The sequence below is a fragment of the Pomacea canaliculata genome, linkage group LG1 (genome assembly GCF_003073045.1).
Source record: "Pomacea canaliculata isolate SZHN2017 linkage group LG1, ASM307304v1, whole genome shotgun sequence".
NCBI classification, from domain to species: Eukaryota; Metazoa; Mollusca; class Gastropoda; order Architaenioglossa; family Ampullariidae; genus Pomacea; species Pomacea canaliculata.
Genome location: NC_037590.1, coordinates 39,579,272 through 39,598,236, shown reverse-complemented (window position 1 = coordinate 39,598,236; position 18,965 = coordinate 39,579,272). Strand labels below are relative to the sequence as shown.

The window sequence follows — 18,965 nt, the reverse complement described above, 5'->3', positions numbered from 1 at the left end:
GACTGTCTATATCTTAGTGTCTAAAGTTAAATACAATACTTCTTTATTGTCTACTTCTCTCTACAACAGCGATACAACGTTTTCTTTGTTGGGAACTCTCATCAGTAATAAACTAAGTAAAATACGGTCACATCTCGTACACCCACACTGTGACACTCAACGATTGTTTGATTGAAGATATTTTTATCTATCTTCATATTATTGTGATAATCTGTAAGGGATTACTTCTGGTATAGTGTCCAAATCTCTAAACAAGAGTAGGACAAAGACTCTCCCCACCCGTTAATATGGCGATTCTGGTTTTGGTAGTGTTGCCTATCACTTGCACCCGATGTGGATTCTCACATATCTTTGTCAGCATTGTCATAAGTTTCGTAAATGAAATTCGGCATCGTCCGCATCAGCTGTTCCTTGTTTGTCCATGAGCCAGCTGGTTGGCCCCTGGTTGCCGTCCAGACAAGAGGACAGTCAATAGAAATTCACTTTCATGGCCAGATGCAGGATAATCAACATAGACACACTCCAGTCCCTGCATCCTGTGCTCTCGTGTAGCCTGATGACCTGTTTGGTAGCGTGGGACTTCTGAAAGAGCGATACAGCATGATAAACAAACTGTTTCATGAAGTGAATTAGGTGACATCGTGGTGAAGACTTTTAATAGGGAAACATTTGGATCGAAAACCTTTTTCTGCTGCTGCGTGATGAACACGGATATAAACAAGTTTGCTGGGTAGAGATACCCGAACATGACGGGCTGAGATTGTGTGGAGAACACGACTGTATGAGAGACATTATAATGACTGTATGGAGACATGACAATGTCTGTAGGACATGACAATGACTGTAGGCAAGACATGACAATAATAAGACCACACAGGAAGACAGAAACACGAGTTCGTGACTACATGAACATGATTGTGTGAGAGACTAGAACATGACTGCAAGGATAGACATGAACCATCTGACAAACACAACCGCTTATAGCCATGCGGCCATTTTTGTGGCTGAACCAGCGACAACCACCGTTGGTCAACCAGTCGCCACATGACATGGTCTTAGAAAGTCTCGCACACAAGGCTTCGTGTCTTGCAACCATCCTCTCCCTCTCCACACACACACCAGAACTGTGAGAGAAAGGTCGCTCGTTACAATTAATACTTGAATGCCAATTTCCTGTGACACTTCTGCTGGTCTGTGGAGGCCGATGCCACCAATCACGATGGAGGGAAAGAGAGACCTGCAAATTTGTCCGAGCAAATTGGCGGCGGAGCCACTGTTGTCGCTTATTTGCTCTGGCCATCGGTGGACCGGTGAATCATGCAAGGCCTGTGGTTGCCAGCCTCCTGTGTCCCGGATGTTTCCAGGTAATTTCTAGACTGATGGATGGAGTGAGGGACAAAAGCACGGTGTGAACAAAAAGAAGAAACTGTTTTGTTTGATTTTTCTTTGTTTCGTTTGATTGAATGTCTTTCATGTTTGATTTCTATCTGGTCCTCTTGTCACATCACATCATTTTCTTCCTTTGTTTGGTTTTTGGTTGAGATTCCATTACAGTTCATTGCAGCTCATCTTCTGGCGTCAGTGTGCATCAGGAAGTCTTTCTGGATGGTCCAATCATGAGAAAATTGTTTTTACATGAGCACACGATGCGGACATCGTCCATGAATCTTTGACATGAGACATCAAGAACATAAAAGATATTTTTTCATCTCTGATGTCAGCACGAGGAAATGAAGGAAAATGTTTATGCCTGCGTGCTTGTCTGTCTGTTAGAGGATTATGTTACCTACTTTCTCTTGCCTCTGTCTCAGCTTTGTAATCCCTTCACATCAGAGTAAGCATCGATCAGCTTTGTTTTGTGCAAAGAAAATACAAATAAAGGAGAAGTAGTAGTTAATCGCACAGGAAAGTGGTCTCAGATTTCGAGGTTGAACCAACTTTTATTCGTTGTTTGCAAAATCAACTTTCAAAAGAAGGAGAGGTGAATGTTCACTGTAACAGTCCTTTAAAGTACTGTTTGTTACAGATTATCAAAGGAGTCAAATACAGACAAGTGATGGGTGTGAAAAACGAAGGAAAATAAAATTTAAAAAACTAGTTTTCGGTTCATTGTGTCAGAAAATGGCGAAGAATGATCTAGCACCAGTGATGTCCATTCTGAGAGTACACACCATTAAGAGCAATCGATGGTTGTCGTCCTTCAGGTCTGAACGCCGCCAGCGTAGACACTACGGACACCAGTCTATTCACGTGATGCTACGTGCATTTTACGTGCATATCTTTTAAAACTTTAATCCGATCCAAGTTTGACAATGGCATTCATGCATGTTACTCTTTATATTGCATAAACTCCGCACTTTAATGGAGACAATGGACATTATTTCTCGCTGGGGACAACTAAAATATTCAAGCGGAAAGGAAGAAGTGTTGCCGTGTTCTCGATGGCGGCACAGAATATGTTCTGAACACGTAAACATGGTTCTGTCTGTTTTTTAAAAAAATTGTCTTTTCTACATGACCTGTCATTCACCCCTCTTTTACCACTCGCATGAAAGGAAAGAAAGAAAAAGAATCTTTGCTGTAACATAATAGACTGGTTGCGGGCAAGCCAAGGAAGTCGGTCAGCCTCCAGTTGAACAATGACCGGGACGAAGACCGTTTTTGCCCTCGCCAGCTAATGCAAGTCAAATTTTTAGTTGAAGAAAAGGCCATTTCCTATCACGCAGCCTGCGAGTTAATGTAATTTGATTTTAAAATCTTTTGAGGCTTTAAATGAATTTTTATCGACGAACCGTCTTTTGGAACCAAACAATTCACTATCCTTTTTTAAAAAAAAGTTCTGTTCCACCTCCCCTACTTGTTGTGCATGTCGTTGGCATGCTGATCTGGCTCTAAATGGCTGCTTTTCTTTTATTTTCCAGAAGCTGGTCTTTAAAGCCAGTATTTAACATTGTTTAGTATAAATTTTCTGTTTCCGCTCACTAGGCTGTGAAAGGAGATAAATATACTTTGTTTAAAAACAAGACCAACCGTTGTTTACCTATCTCTCTTTCAATTCGACACGTGACATTTGAAAACAAAACAGTTGGTGCAATGACATTTTATGCACAACACATAACTACTGGTTGTCGTATTTATGGAAGTTTATGCAATTTTGTCCTCATGGCCTAATGACCCAAGGGAGAACATTTATGTTGATGACCTGGGTTCAGATCTCATCTCCGGCACACGCTGTTCTTTCTCTGCATGAGACCTGCTTACAGGGCCAGCGATGTTTTGTGTCAGATAGCATTAGTTGCTAACACTATTTACTCAACCGAATCCTTCCGCCCCAATGAAGCCCTCTAGTCGAGTTATCGTCTCATCTTTTGATGTTTCATGTCGCTGGCTAAAATATTTGTACTTTAATCTGCGAGGGGTTGGATGAAATCGCAGCTGCCTCGTGTGTTGTCCGTTATGTGACCTTCTTATGGCCAAACAGTCGTGATTTAGCAGTGAACTCTGAACATGTTTGATTAAAGAATCCTAGACAGATAGCTAGTGGACCCAAAGGATGGGAGGGGATGAGAGGGAGATAGGAGAACAGCAATGGAGGAAGTCTTGCGCTGGAGGAAAGAAAGAAGGTCACATAAAGAAAATAAATATTCTGCATGGTTATGCCAGATTATTGAATTAATTTACAACATGAAACACTCACAGTCGATCAAAAGATGCTGCAACCTTCACTGACAGAGACAAGAACTTGCAGCCCTTCGCAAACCTCACAGACGGTGGAGACAAGGGTTCGCAACATGTCACGTGCCGCACGAGGGAGGGTTTGAGAGGGTCAGAGGGCGTTGGGTCGAAGTTGTATTGATATTTCTAGGCAGACGGAGAAAACATCTGCTGACAACAAACTTGAGTTGGTTTAGAGGACCTGAGTGTTGACCTCATGTGTTGTTGGTGGAGGGACAGTCGGCGGGGGTCTGTGTAACAGGTTTCTCCACTCCTTCAGCTCTTTGTGTGTGTGTGTGTGTGCCTGCTTGTGCATAATTATATATTCCTGTATGCGTGCGTTTCTGTGCGCATGTGTGAATGTATATAACTGTGTTTCAAAGATATTATCAATGCATATGTGATTAATTATTAAAGTATACGTAGAGGAGTGAAACAAGAACAAGAGGTCCTTTGAATGCTGGAAAGTCTCTCGCGTGCAACAGCACAGCATCTTCAACTAGAGTCAGTCTCGTTGACAACAACAAAAACAAACAAACAAACAACCACTTTCAACAACTTGTCGTAGATACAGCTGGCGGGGAACGAGCTTACATGTAGATATAAATTCAGATGTCAAACAGCAGTGAGGGGTTAGGTGTCACAAAGCAACAGCTGGCGAAGTGTTAAGATTTTTAAAAAAGCAAAATTCAACAAAAAAAATGTTGTGAAGGAAGTGATCATTGAGAAAGTTTCGATCTAGACCATGGACCCGCGACTAGGTTTATTAATGGGTGAGACAAGCTCACACATGGTTCTCAATATTTTGTCCGGAGGGCGACTTTTGTAACGGTCTTGTCATACATCGAAAAGGTCATACATCAGAAAGAGAAGAGTTCCACTGTAGTGAGAGTCCCATGTCTGTGGTTTACAGCTGGTCTCGATTTCTTCAATTATTTTATACATCCCATACGGAGAGTGTGTCCTCCTTCTTGCTTATCTGTTTTTCCCACAGTTCGCTCGAGAAGAACAAGAGCAGCTTGCATCGTGTTGTATACAAAGTTACTGTGACAGCCCAGAGTAACCTTCTGACCTGAAAATGTCTGCAATTCTACCTAATGACAGGTATGTCCTGTCCACAGACTTTCATCGACTTCTATCCGACTCTGTGTCTGCAGGACCAAGAGGTTGAGGCTGTGCTTTGTATTTGCCGTGTGACCTCTGACCTCTACTGTGTTCCAATGAATGTTGATCAAGTATGAACCTGACCCATGACTGTATGAGAGTCTGTTTGCTTGGAGCGGATATAAATGTGCTTTAGTAGTGTTGTTTTCTGGCTGTGCTTCCATACAGACCTGCATCTAACTGTCCTCTGGGATGATTAAAGTCTTATCTCGATTGCCCACTCTTTGAGACACCTGTTCACAGACCTGGCCGTCCGAGGAATTTTCTCGGGAAACTCCACTTTGTCCTTCCTAATCACTCAATGGAAGCACCTTCCCATCAAGTCTTATCAAGCAGTTTCAAGTCTTAGCAAGCAGTTTCACTCGGTGAATCGCCGGCAACTGCAAGGTATGGCTGATGGCTGTCGTACAAACCTTTCACACCGACCCAGAAACTGAAGTCGTTTCACGACAAAACACTCGGCCCTGTAAACAACAGCTGTCGCATGCAGAGAAAGAAAAACCTGTTGTGGACGAGAGCTGAATCCTCCATCCAATCCTCACTGCCTTGGTGACTGTGTACCACCAGACCGCCCTCACCACAGACACACGCAGACACACACACACAAAAACACGCACGCATGCGCACTCTCCTTGCTTGGATGAATTCTCCTCTCGGTGTCACATCAAAAGAGTGAATGTATCCCATCATAAACACAGTGTCACAAAACACAATGAAGTGCAATGCTGGCTTGACATCAATTCAACACTTGTTGCCTGTCAATCAGTGGACGGACAGACGAACGAACAGGAAGACAGACAGACACGGCAAATACAAATATATGGCTAGAGGTCGATATAAACAAAATCGTGAGATTAAAAATAGAAAGAAAAAGGAGAGAAAGCAAGAAAGAAAGAGACTTCATTTCCATTAAAGGTTTAGAAGCAAAAAGACAATGTGAGAAAAAATGCTTAATCGCTTTTGATAAACTTAAAACGCGAGGCAACAGTTTTTTTCTTAAATCCAAAAATCTGTTTTGTTGGTATTCGTTTGACAGGACGGATTCCTTAGCAGAGAAAAAACACCTTATACATTTTTCTTCATAGCTGTTTGGAGTTGAAAGGTTCTAATCCCCTTTCTGAAGACCAACAGTTCGCCCTTAGTTAAAAGCAGGAAGGACACATGGTGGATAGGATCGGTGATAGTCTTTTGTTGCTGAACCCAGAGATTTACCTGGAAATGTTTTGTTGAGAAGGAGGGAAGGGAATACTCACAAATAACTTTCACATCTTCTGATCCTTTCTGAACAAAAGGCTATAGACATTTGAATAAATATCATAATGCAGTTTGATTGGAGAACAATAGGAGAATCCAGGATAATTTTGTTTTTCATTTCGATCTCAAAGATGTATTTATTTTTATTTCTTTACGAAGTATAAAAGGTTACGGTTTGATAAGGCCACATGCTCTGGTTTCCAGTTCCTCTTCATTGTGTTTTCATGAATACAAGCTTTCGGTCTCTGCGTTGTCTCTGCCCATCGACTTTTTGCGCACAAAACTGAGCTTTTGATCCCCCAAGTCTCTTATCCATTAATGCACGATGATTAAAAACAAGCCGACATCGTCGCAGTTCCTGTTTTTAATTTAAAAATGTCGGATTCCCTCTGTCGATTTTCATATAAAATTGAATACAGAAGGTTGTGTATGCAAAATTTTCCCTTCTTCTTCTCCTTTCTGTGGAGCTCCTCGCATCCCTCATTTCCATCGCCGAAACGCACACAGCTGGTGAATGCAAATGCGCCATATTGGTCCCGGTGCAGTGTGGGTAATTTTTGTAAATCGACTCTTTGGACGAGGGAGGTACGAGAATTAGGAGCACATTAAAGACTGCGTTTCCTTTCAGAGCTTATTGCCTACATTGTCGGACGGGGGAAGCAATCTGCAAATGGTCTCTGTGAAATGTCCGTGAGATTTCCGCCTGATTACCTCCCCGGGACAGACGGCATGTCTGGTCATTAGACTGAGACCTGATGCCTTCATTCCGTCTCATTGTCTTAGGCAGGCGCCACCTACAGCTGAAGAAATGTCTGGAATTCAACAAAGAAGTGTGGGCCTGCACCTTTGAGAATTGTGGCACGAGATGATTCTTCGACTGTGAGAGGTCTCTCTAGGACGGAGACACGAACAGTCTCTCCCAGCATTCTCATCATGACTTTAATGTAATTGTGTTTGTGTGTGTGTGTGTATTGCCCGAGTATTTCAGTCTCGCACGTTATTTTTATTAGAAAAGCTAGCATCAATTAATAATCTCCCTTATAAGTTATGTTTCGGTCACTAATCTTGTAATCGTGCTACAAATCCCTGTCAGTGGTGTAAAGGTCACTGCACGTGGCTAGAATGACTGATTAGGCAGCTGTTAATGAGGTAAATGTCAATATGCTCAATTAATAATTGACACACGCTTGTTTTATTTACTCTGAGCTGTTTCTCTAGCCATTTGTTGTGGTAGGTACACATGTATGTTTGTATATCCAAAGTATAGTGGCGTTCACAGCACAGCTGTCCAGATGCTCTTCCTGTCCGTTAGCTCATTTTTCGCAGAGTTAAAAATAAAATTTCACGAAGTTTTGAGCTAGTTTTTGGGTCTGGATTAGTTCGGTTTTTGTATTCTCTCCTTTCCTTTTTTAAATTCTGGATCCCAGCTCACAAACCTGGCGAAAATTATCGAACGAAGAAAGAAAAAATCGAAGATAAAAATAAATATTAAAAAACTGAAGGAAATTGAAAAACCAAAAGAACAGACGAAAACTTAAAATTGAAAGACGAGCAAGGAAACAATAAAATAAATGGTGGTACCACTGACTTTTGAGACTTTTAGAAATCTTTACATCATTGAGAATGATCGAACACGCTTTCCTTCTCACATTCTCCTCTCTCTCCCTCTCTCTCATCGACCTCGCTCTGAAAGATGTCACGAACTCACGTCTTCAAACCACGTGATATCCCGCGTGAGCGTGCCTTTGTGCGTGCATCCTACAAACTCTCCTTTCGTTTGTTTTTTTGCGACCAGTCACACAGCTTCAGACGCACACTTCCTGCAGATTACAACAAACCGGAAGTGACTAACTTTCCGCTGGCGGAGGAGAAAAGAGCTTATCAGCCCAGTGTCATGCGCACACCGTGGAGTCAAAAGAAAGGGCAGGACAACTCGCCCTGAACAGGAGACACAGGCGGTGACAGTAGAAAAACATAAACATCAGAGACAGAGACAAGTAACAAGAAAGAGAGAAAAACACAGACAGGAAGAGAAAGAGACAGAGATGAAGTTAAGGGCGAAGACTTGTAAACACAGAACGAAGCAGACATAAAGAAAGATATATCTATCTAGACGACAGAGAAACAGTACAACAAAGACCGCCGCAGAATGAAGAATGTGTGTGGAAGAGAGTGTGTGAGAGAGAGAGAGTTAGAGGATGTGTTTTTGACAGATTGAGAGTGTACGAGAGAAAGAGAGCGTGTGTGTTAGATTGTGCGAGAGAGAATGTGTGAGCGAGAGAGAGTGTGTGTGTGAGAGAGAGAGTGAGTGTTAAAGTGTGTGTGTTTGTGATAGTGAGAGTGTAAGAGAGAGTGTGTGTTCACCCATGAACATTCTGTGTGTGTGTGAGAGAGTGTGTGAGAGCGAGAAGGGACTGTGTGTGTGTCGGGGGGAAGAGGGGTGAGAGAGACAGAGTATGTGTGTGAGGGTGTGTGTGTGGGTTCCCCCCGTGAGGCGTGCTTACTCCTGCAAACTGTTGGTGCAATTTTTGACAGAACACTTTAAATAATCCACTTAGTGACACACCCAACACCCACCCACATTCACACACGCACATACATGAACGCACGTACGAACTCACACATAAAAACGCGCACGCTTTGGTCATCTCTCTCCGCTACCTGACCCCGCTCATCCTTTTTTCACAATTTGTTATACAATCTTTTAATATTTGATCATATTCCTCTAAAGAAGGAGCTCTACTTCACAGGCGCTGGTCACAAAGAAGCGATCTCAAAGACTTGTGAGTTATTAATATCTCATTTCTCCTCTGATCTTTGTTTGAAGAAACAGCGTCCCCGGGATGTGAACCTATTGACAAACCGATCAACCATTTGCATACAGGCTGCACAATATGATGATTTCAGTGATGAAGCGCCTTCGGTCGGCGTCTGCCTCATAGAGGCTGGGATGTAAACAGGGGCCGTAATGATGACGGAGTGCGGGAAGCGTTTGTCTCCCTTGAAAGGCTGCACGCTCTGTAGCTGTCCGCAAAGGTCAGCCTTTGGCCCCATACACACATGCGCACAAAAGACTTTCATCCAAAGGGCACAATGTTTTTTGTGCTTAATGTCAGGGTGCCTGCGCATGTCTATCACTGTTTTCTTCTTCCTTTTTATTTTTATGGATGGATTTTAGTTTTTTCATTCTTCCTTCCTCTCTTTTCATTCATTTCTGTTTTTTAAAAAAATTGCTTCCTTCATCTTTGACAATCAATTCGAAACTGCTCTTTGTCATTTTGTCTTTGAATTGATCTCTCTGCCTCTCAGTCGCTGTGTGTGTGTGAATATGTTTGTACATAAAGAAAACACTAATATTTTTGCTGTCCGTGTGCATATACGAATACAGATGTATACTTGACTTCTTGTGTATCCTTGTCTGTACGAGCATGCGCAACAAGAAGGTACACTGACTGACCTTTCCTGTCCTCAACTAAAAGCATGTGATTTGTACCAATCAGCTTCTAGACTAGTGTGGTTCTTAGAACTTGACCAAAAGCTTTCTTCGCGTTGTCATGGCAACCGGCACGCGCACAATGACATGTAGATCAGAAGGTACAATCTAGCCAGAACACTTTCACGCACTTGAACCATCTTCCTCGCCAATAAGCTGCTTACCTCCAAACCTATATAGGAAAGAAAACAACAGGCGACCTGACCTAATTGCCAAGACCCTGGAGGTTACTCTAATCCCCGAGACTCCACCATCCAGTGGCGAAAACCCCGGAGTGTTCCTCGGTCCTCGCGCGTAGATAAAGGACAGTTTGACCCTTAACCCCTGTGACGTCGTGGAAGTTATGTGAGAAGTGTGCAGCATCAGCTCGAACATCAAGCATGCACACTGGCTTTACAAATGTTGCTTGTCGGGAAACCAAACCTTGATGTGTTTTGTCAAACGTTCACGTGCTCAAGATCAGTTATTTTCAAACGTTTGAAATTTGGCGCAAATGTTGTCAAAAGCTGTATGCCCTCGACTATAAACATTACAAACAATCTGGACATGCTGAAGATGCTGCGTTCTGAAGTTTACCATCTATCAAAAGCTTTTTTTGCAATCTTCTCCATTCCCAGGAGTAACTGTGTGACAGTAGCATGACTGACACGTGGTTTACTAATAACTGCACTGGTGTCATGCTGTACTCTGTGACCTGTTTGTAGGTCTAAGGTCTTACTTGACACGTTGGCACTGAGACTCACTAATGTTTGCTGTGGTCTCGTGAACACAAGACCCACTGGTATTTCCTGCACTCTGCGACATGTTTACTCGCTGCAAGACCCTCTGAAGTTCACCGAACTCATTAACTTCCCGATCAAGGACCTGTGAACAAATCACAGTACAGCCGTTCTCTGCCACATCAGCTGATGTCTTCAGTATGCTAATGCTAATCACCGCGATATTCATTAACCCCAAAATTATACAGAGGTCACAGTGAAGCTCATTAACCCTAGAACAATATACAGAGGTCACCATGAGTGTGAACTATTTTTGCTGCTTATATGTTAAATGCTCCCGGGATTCAAGGCACAAAATGAGCGAAATAAAGCAAAAGTTGAACCCCTAACAGTTCATTTCCACTCAAGCTTGAATTTTTACGACTGTTGTAAAGTCGATCAGCCGAAGTTCAACAAATTCATACAAACCTTTATCATTGTTAGTAATTACTCAGTCAGGCCATTGAGCTGGACATGCTTGAGTGTCCCATCAGTCTCGCTTACAAACTAAAGGCTATTCTGTGGCCGTGCATGACGAGTGCATTGGCATGAAGATAACGATTGCCTCCCTGGAGCTCGGGGGCAAAGGTAGAATCGTGTACCCGAGGGACTTGCGTTACACGCTGCCGTTACCATCGACCAATCACACATCAGAAACAAGCGTCCAATCTCATAAAAAAGGAAATACACAGCAATATAATTATACGAGTTGCATGCCATGGCAATAACTCGTGAAGTGTGTTTTGTGTTTGTACATGCACACACGTGTTGGTGGAAGAGAGCTTTATGTAAATCCACCCAGACTGCTCCATTTGTCTGCGGATTATTTTTGGTAAGATGCAGTTCCGCAAAAACCGAGTCACCGTTGCTACTTGAAATAATAAAATCCATCATAAAGAGTAAGTAACTCTGTCGGCAGCATTAGTTGCTGTGTGACCTCCCTTAGAAAAGTTCCCTGAGAATTCCATCCACACTCTGTGGAAAATCTTCCCCGAGGGCTCTGTTGCCTTATTTGTCGGCCGTAGAAACTTCGCGCATGGGACTCGTAAGTGGTGGAAGAATGGCGGCCAGAGGGAGGTCTGGGGGGCTCTGGTAGAAACTACCCACTTTGTCTGATAGGATCTTACCTACTGTCAGATTATTGCCCCGGCGAATCCCCAGCGACTTGCCGCTGTTGCCGATGAAGCTTTCAGTGGCTTCCCCTCTGGGGGTGAATATTATCGGATTATGCAAATTTCTGCAGAGTAGTATCCCCTTCATTATAACCTTAGGCATTGGTTATTAACAGAGTTGTTGTCAACCATGCTGGGGAGGGCGTTAGCAGGAAGCCACTCTCACACTGTAATTTACTCCTTTCGTGACAAGAAGTGCGGTGATTGCAAAAAGAGTCCTGGGCATTATTCGACTAGAGGAGAGTTTAATGACGTCACTTCCTTTTATGAACTATTTTTTGCTTATGACGACGTGAGTAAAGTGGGATCGTGTGACAGCCCCTGGTGAACCCTCGGATTAACTCTGCGTCGCCTCTCTGGCTCGAGTTTGTTAAGGTTGATGTCCTTGTCGCAGCACGATTTGTATGCCGAGTCTCGCGCCTGTTGTCCTGTCTCTAGGCCACTCATCCTGTCTCTAGGCCACTCATCCTGTCTCTAGGCCACTCATCCTGTCTCTAGGCTACTCGTCCTGTCTCTAGGCCACTCATCCTGTCTCTAGGCTACTCGTCCTGTCTATAGGCCACTCATCCTGTCTCTAGGCTACTCGTCCTGTCTCTAGGCCACTCATCCTGTCTCTAGGCCACTCATCCTGTCCCTAGGCCACTCATCCTGCCTCTAGGCTACACGTCCGGTCTCCATGCTACTCATCCTGTCTCTAGGCTACTCATCCTGTCATCGTGCTGGTTGTCCGGTTTCTGGGCAGGTTGTCCCGTCTCTAGCGTTGTCCTGTCTCTGGGTTGAATGAAGTCTGTTGCTGTGGCTCACCTTCAATACAAAGCTGCAGCCTACATAACAAGACTAATATATGACAAAGTTACACACTACCATAAAATAAACCCTATTTTCTCTCTTTCTAAAAAAAGAAACTAGTCAAGAGGAATAAGTTACAATACAACAACAAAGTTGTTTACAAATACAGTTTATAAACAGTAAGAATAAGAATAGATATGCTGCTTTCTCGTGACAATGAGCACAAAAATGATAATATATTTACTACACCTTTGTGAAAAGGTATAGTTACCATATCCTCCCACGCTTGCCAGCTATGAATGTTTTCGAGGTTTTAAAGTAAGTTCAAATCTTCCCATGGTGATTGGAATATGGAAAGCCAGCATCTCTTTTAAAACATTCTACTCACTGTTGGCAAAAGTAATAATTTCACTTTTTCCTATTCTCGCTTTGCACGTGCGGCCTAACCTATCAACGGCTAAAGCATGCTGACTCATGCACGTGCATCTTTCGCTAAAATAACTTTGTCCACTGTCAGTGAAATTCTACACCGAACAAATGCAGAAAAATGAACAAAAAGTTGGCAAAGCGTTTACTTGATTTTTTTAAACAAAACATTGACAACTTGATCAAAAGTTCGTCCATTTTTGTCAGATTAAGAAAAGCCTCAAGAGAGGATGACACAGTCAGAATTTCACAATAACAGCTCTGGTGTTTAAAACAAACCAGAACACCTTTCTTCATGTCAGGGGAAAGAGAAACGACCCACAAATCGTGTTATGGATCATCGAGTTGTTTCTCTCTATACTTACTTTTTGTCTAGGAAGCATACTTGTGCGTGCACGTGCATACAATGTGTGTGTGTGCTTGCTTTCTTGCTTATGTACGAGTATGGGTTCATCCGTCCCTACATTTCTGTGCTTGCGTGCGGAGTTTGTACTGCGCACGAGAAGATGCAGGTGATGAAAGACTGTGAATCCGAAGAGGTGTAAAAATAACAGACTGGCAACGACTAATTATCAAAGAGGTGCCATGATGCTGATCTCTAGTTTTTGGGTTTTTTTTAATTGTGTGAATGCGCCAAAAAAGCTTGGTGTCTTTCTGTACTACAAATTGCTAAAGGGAAGCAATTACGTCGCGTTTAACCTTCGTGAAAAGATTAGTGCTCTCCCCTTTTCATCAGTGCTGAACGTTTTTCTGGTCTCCACAACAATTTGCTCGATCCTTTTTCTCGCTGATTAGTAAAAACGATTTACACATCGTCGACTAAAGAAACCTTCTCCACAAACTTAAGATCTTATTAACATGCTGGTGTGTTTGTGAAACATTTTATTTATATTTGTCTTTTTAAAGTCGATTTTAATTTTAACTAAAATAATAAATGTCGGCTTGTAGCAAATGTGCTTTATCTTAAGGCGATGTGTGCGCGAGCAGAGGTCAAATGATCTTAAGAAAGTAGAAAGTGTTGTAAAATAAAGAAATATGAATATAATACGAGATGTACATTCGGGCATTTGAAGTCCCTTAAATCCACGATTAAAAAAAAAAATCGGTGGGAAAATGTGTAAAAATGCCCAATGTGAATAAAATGTTATTTATTTTCCCTCATTCCCTGTTTTTATGACAGGTTCAGCCTACCAGTACGACGCTTGAAAGGTCGACATCTTACGTGTCCTCAGAGTTAACTCCCCTTTCCCTCCTCTGTCGCCGGCGATGGCTTCAAGCATGCAGCAGCTCAAGTCCCCCACCCGCCACCGCAGCCGCTCCAAGTCCCCCAAGCGTCACCAGGACAAGCGCCACAGCCACAGCCACGGCCAGCGCCACAGTCACGGTCCAATGCACAAGCAGCTGAGGACCCTCAAGATCACCTCCCGCTCTCTTGAGGAAGAGGAGTTCTGCCTTCACCCCGGCGCCTTGCAGAACCGAGAGTAAGTTGACTCCCAGCTGCAGTTTTATTGTTGTTGTCAACGTCGTTGTCGTCATCAATATGGCTGATATCACCAGTGTCGTTATCAGTTATGTTATTGTCGTTGTTGTCGATGTTTGTGTCGGTGTCGTCGTCTTACGAGCTGCTGCCATTGCCATTATCGGTTGTACTGTTTTGTTTTGTTTTGGTTTTTTCTCTTCTGGCTTGTGATAGTTTTCTTTAGCACCCTCGTGTATCTCATGACAGGCTGCTCTTACGATTTTTGTGCCGACAAACAAATGAAGCTCTTCCATTTCTTCCTGTTCCAAAACTCATCGATAATGTTCACTCGTAGTCGACTTGTTTCTCAGTCACGATGGCAAGAACTGATGACGATGCCAAAGACAGAAATTAAGAAATCAGGAAAGATAGGAAGAAATTAGAGGAATAAAGAACGTATTGGAAAGGAAAAGAAAGAGAAAAAAAATGGACGAGGGGATTGCGTGATTGCTTCCCTTGAATCCTTACCGTTCCGAGGATCATAATGATTTACGTTTCACTTCTTAGCAATGGTAAATATTCTGTAGCTACACGTATTTTATATTGATTGCATTCTGCCTTATTAGAGATAAAATGAATCGTGTATCTGTTGCTAGTAAATTGCGCTTTAGATTCTGTTGCTGTCCGCTCTTGTAGTAATAACCTCTGTTAACACCAATGAAAGCAAGACATTATATTGCACCATGCTGATTAATTAGTATGATCACTTGTTGTTGATTCACAAATGCAGCCCTCTCTTGTTTACGGCATAGCACGTGCTGTTTTGTTGATATTTTTATGATATTTTTAGCTCGGGAGTTCAAAATAGAATTGTGGACGGCGTCAGATAACGGAGAGAAGATAATTGAACACTTCAACTGAACACAGCCTGTGTTTAATGTATCTTTATCTGTATATTATTCATGAGCCATTAAACTAAATTCATTAGAGCTTGCAGGTACCTCTGGCCTTGGTAGTATATACAGTCAGAAGTCATTAGTCATTACTTACAGCAGTCGAGTAGATAATTCGAATGTGGCGGATGATATATCAACATTTATTCCAAATTAATTCCTTTCTCAACCCACAATAGAGACGTTTATCCAGTTCGAGGGTCAAACTAGGGGATATAATTACACTGTTTACAAAATAGCAGTGAGTGGTGAGTACTAATGAGTTTGTTTATCAGCAAGTGGGAATATGATTAAACTGTTTACAAAATACCATCCAGAGAGTACTAGAGTCTGTTTATCAGCACGTGTCGCAAGCATAACAGTCAACAACTCAGCAAAAAATCGATATTCTCATTACACAAACGGTACACACCTCTCTGACACTCCCCCTCCACCATATTGCAGTGACACCTAAACTCTTCTGATCTTGCCACACAGTAAATCTTGGCTTTCACAATCAATAAGGGGACTATGACAAATAGTAAATTGGTTTTCTAATTTCAGGATTGCACTTAACTTAAAAAGATCGCGGGGTGAGAGAAAAGGAGGGTGTGCGACAGTTTAAGTTGCGATGGGAGGATTTGATAGCTAAGGGGAGGTAATGGGCTTCTCGTTAAACCTAGCAGCTTGTCGCCCTTGGAGACTGAACCTGCAACACGCACAAAGTAAGATTCTAAACAGGGCTGAAGGGATGCACGGCTAAGGAATTTATATGATTTCACCAGCATTTAAGATAAGACTTGAGAATCATAGACTTTAATAAGATTCCAATACTATCCCGACGATCAGAGGAGGACAGTCTTATCGAGTGAAAAATGGATGTTAAGAAATTTGTTTTCAATTAAGATCATGAAAGAACAGTAAGGCCTCAAGTTGCTAAATGCTGATGAAGTAGAATAAATGCTACACAAATATGAAATATGAACTAGCTGGCCCCATGTACTGCAAGCTGGGAGGATGTTGGAAGGTCTGCAGACGCAGTGTTCTGTGTCGATGATAATCGGTTATGAGACAGAAGATGATAACCTATTCCTCCTTTTACAGCTTACAGTAACCTCCCTGTGACCTCATGAAAGCTTCATTCCTCTTATGCGGACGCTTCTCTCTTGTCTCTATTCTGTTCATTTTTGCCGTGTTGTCTGCGTTTTTCTTTACCTTCTAATCTACAGGTCACGGAATCCACTAAAAAAAACGTTTTTTAAGGCAATCGATATTTTGTGAAGTATTGATATTTATTTATTTTGTTGTTGTGAGCCATTTGTTGTACAGAAGTAAGGATAATAGAAATAGGAAAACAATTAGGGGATTTCATTTGTTCTGCTGTTGTTGGGTTTTCCCTTGTATGTGCATGTAACATGGTCATTTCTGCTTGGAGGTTCGATCATGACCTCGTGACATTTAACTGATTATGGATGCCCGTGCTCGGTGAAATCTTCTATCTTCATGCTTCTGGGTTTTCCAGTCTCCACTTGTGGAATCCATGCGTCTAACCACATAACCCAACCACGTGATTTACACATCATCAGATTACCAGACTCTGTCGCAGAGGTCGCGCGAGTTTTTCCTTTTTATTTGGGTTTTATTTTGTTATTAGTTATTTTGGAGGTTGTCCTCTCCCTGTTCGGCTCGAAACCTTGTCCTGACATTTCCTGATTGCCCTTCCTCCAACTCTTATTGCTGGCTTTTACATAGACGACCACCAATAATTCTGCTATTCACCATCATCACCCACACCCACCCTCACCCCAACCTCCATCCTTTACTTGGGCTCCCACCTTTGCTTCGTCTGTGAACACAGAGGGCATCTCGGGGGTAGGGGTAGCAGTAAACAAGTAATGTGAAACCTTGATGGGATGAATAAAGCGACTGCTGACTGATTCATGGCAGTAGCTGGCCTCTAATGTACCCGGTTACAAAGTCTGCTGTCTGTGTATAGAATGCTTTCAGACTATAAAGATCGCACTCAAATGAAAACGGTGAAGTCGACAGGAGGAGAGACTCCGAAGAAGCCTGGCGCCAATGGCAAAGGGTTCCCTACCATGCAAACTTGATCGTTAAATGTCTTGTCAACCAAACGTCTGGGACTGTGTTTTACGCAAATCTCTCTCCCGTCCTTCTTGTGTTTCAGTCTCTCTCTCCCCTTGTCCCTTGACAACTGCACACACACACACATTAAGATTAGTGGTTGGTAGGAACACTACTGGACATGCAAAAGAGCACGCATGTCCGATTGCTGTTCCTCGTCTTAATTTTGTCATCTGTTTCAAATGTTGACTGTCTTTGATGCCAACAGAACTTGTGAGAGTACAAAGACACAGAGGGGGAGGTTTTCTGGTATTCTCGGTCTGCTGACAAAGCGACATGCCATTTCTTCTTGGACATTATTTGCTTCTAATCTCTCTTCTCCGAAGCTTGGGGCGAATTACAAAAAACTTGTTTATGGCCGTTTGGGGAAACAGAATCAATATTCATCTGTGCAGAGTATTCTTTCTCCTCAACTTTTATTTGTTCTTCTTAATTTTCTTTTTTTTACTTTATCGGTTTCATAAGCAAAAGGAGTGAACTGAATGATAAAGTTGTATGTTATATTTAAATGTTTCATAGAAGTTGTAGTTGAGACTTTAGCCCTCTAGTCTCACGAGCCATTTTGGTCCCATTTCCTTCCTAAAAGACAACGCTGGCAGCAGTAGAAATCCTGATGAAAAGGTTTTGTTTCGAAACATCTGGTCTTGACAGAAAATTCTTTGCGAGCATTCATGGTGGGAATTCAAAAGAAGATCAGTACTGGGGATAGTTTGGGTAGGATAGTCCACTACAGAAGGGAGCCATTCACTGGTACTTGTACTTCGCCCATGTCCACCCATCAGAGGTGAGACAGGATTCCTCAGAGACTTGTCCCCTGACCTACCTGATTCCTAAGAGACTTATCCTCTAACCTACCTGATTCCTTGCAGACTTATCCCAAACCTCCATTGCCCCCATTGCCACTAGGCTTTGAGACAATACATTTACTTGTAGAAAGAATATTGCAAGAATACTCCAACTAGAACAAGACCTACGTTCAGCAGTTCTATCATGGTTTTTCAAAGAGAACGGGAGAAAAACAAAAACATTCCGTGGCAATTCTGTGTCAATGTTGTCGTAATATACATTATAGATTACACGATGAAAACCATTCCCGAGATGTAAAAGCAGCTTATAAAGTTTTCAGGACCTTTGTGACTCCATGACCTTTGCGTCTGGCAAACTTACTAATACCCGCCTTCTGTTCTTACTGGGAAGATATCTTTCTTTTCTACAAGAGGGTGAAAAAAATGGAGGAGAACTGGAAATGTAAGTTTGTTATTGGAGCAGAACTGGCAAGACTGAAAATGCTCGACTTTGTATTTGGAGGAAAGTTTATTAGGAGAAGAGGGTCGTAGATGATCAAGTCTCAGCAAGACTGCAGTCCTCAGTCCTTCTTCCTGTAATACTCAAGCTGACCTCAGTGCTTTGCTGGATCACGTGGTCAGGGAGGCTAAAACACGACTTCGTGTAAAGAAACCGTGTGCAGGACTCTGTTAACAACTGTCTGACATGCGAAGAGAACTCATCCAAGCTTCTCCTGTCGCCATATCCTCTGGTGACGTGCATGTGACGTGTCAGGTCCCTGGCGAGCCATAGTTCCGTTACGTGTGCGCACGTGGCCAGCCATGTAGACGCACATGGAGTGGTGACGACTCCCTCGGCTTCCGCTTTCTTACC

At 42.6% G+C, this 18,965-nt stretch overlaps 1 protein-coding gene across 1 annotated transcript in view; it reads left to right on the top strand.

Moving 5' to 3' along the window:
* The window catches only part of LOC112561334 (BAI1-associated protein 3-like), a 107,604-nt gene that overhangs the window by 9,071 nt on the left and 79,568 nt on the right, over positions 1-18,965 (top strand). The window contains exon 2 of the mRNA XM_025233751.1: positions 13,951-14,251. Coding sequence (XP_025089536.1) covers positions 14,037-14,251 — 215 coding nt within the window. The 5' untranslated portion in view covers positions 13,951-14,036. The remainder of the gene's footprint in view (positions 1-13,950; positions 14,252-18,965) is intronic.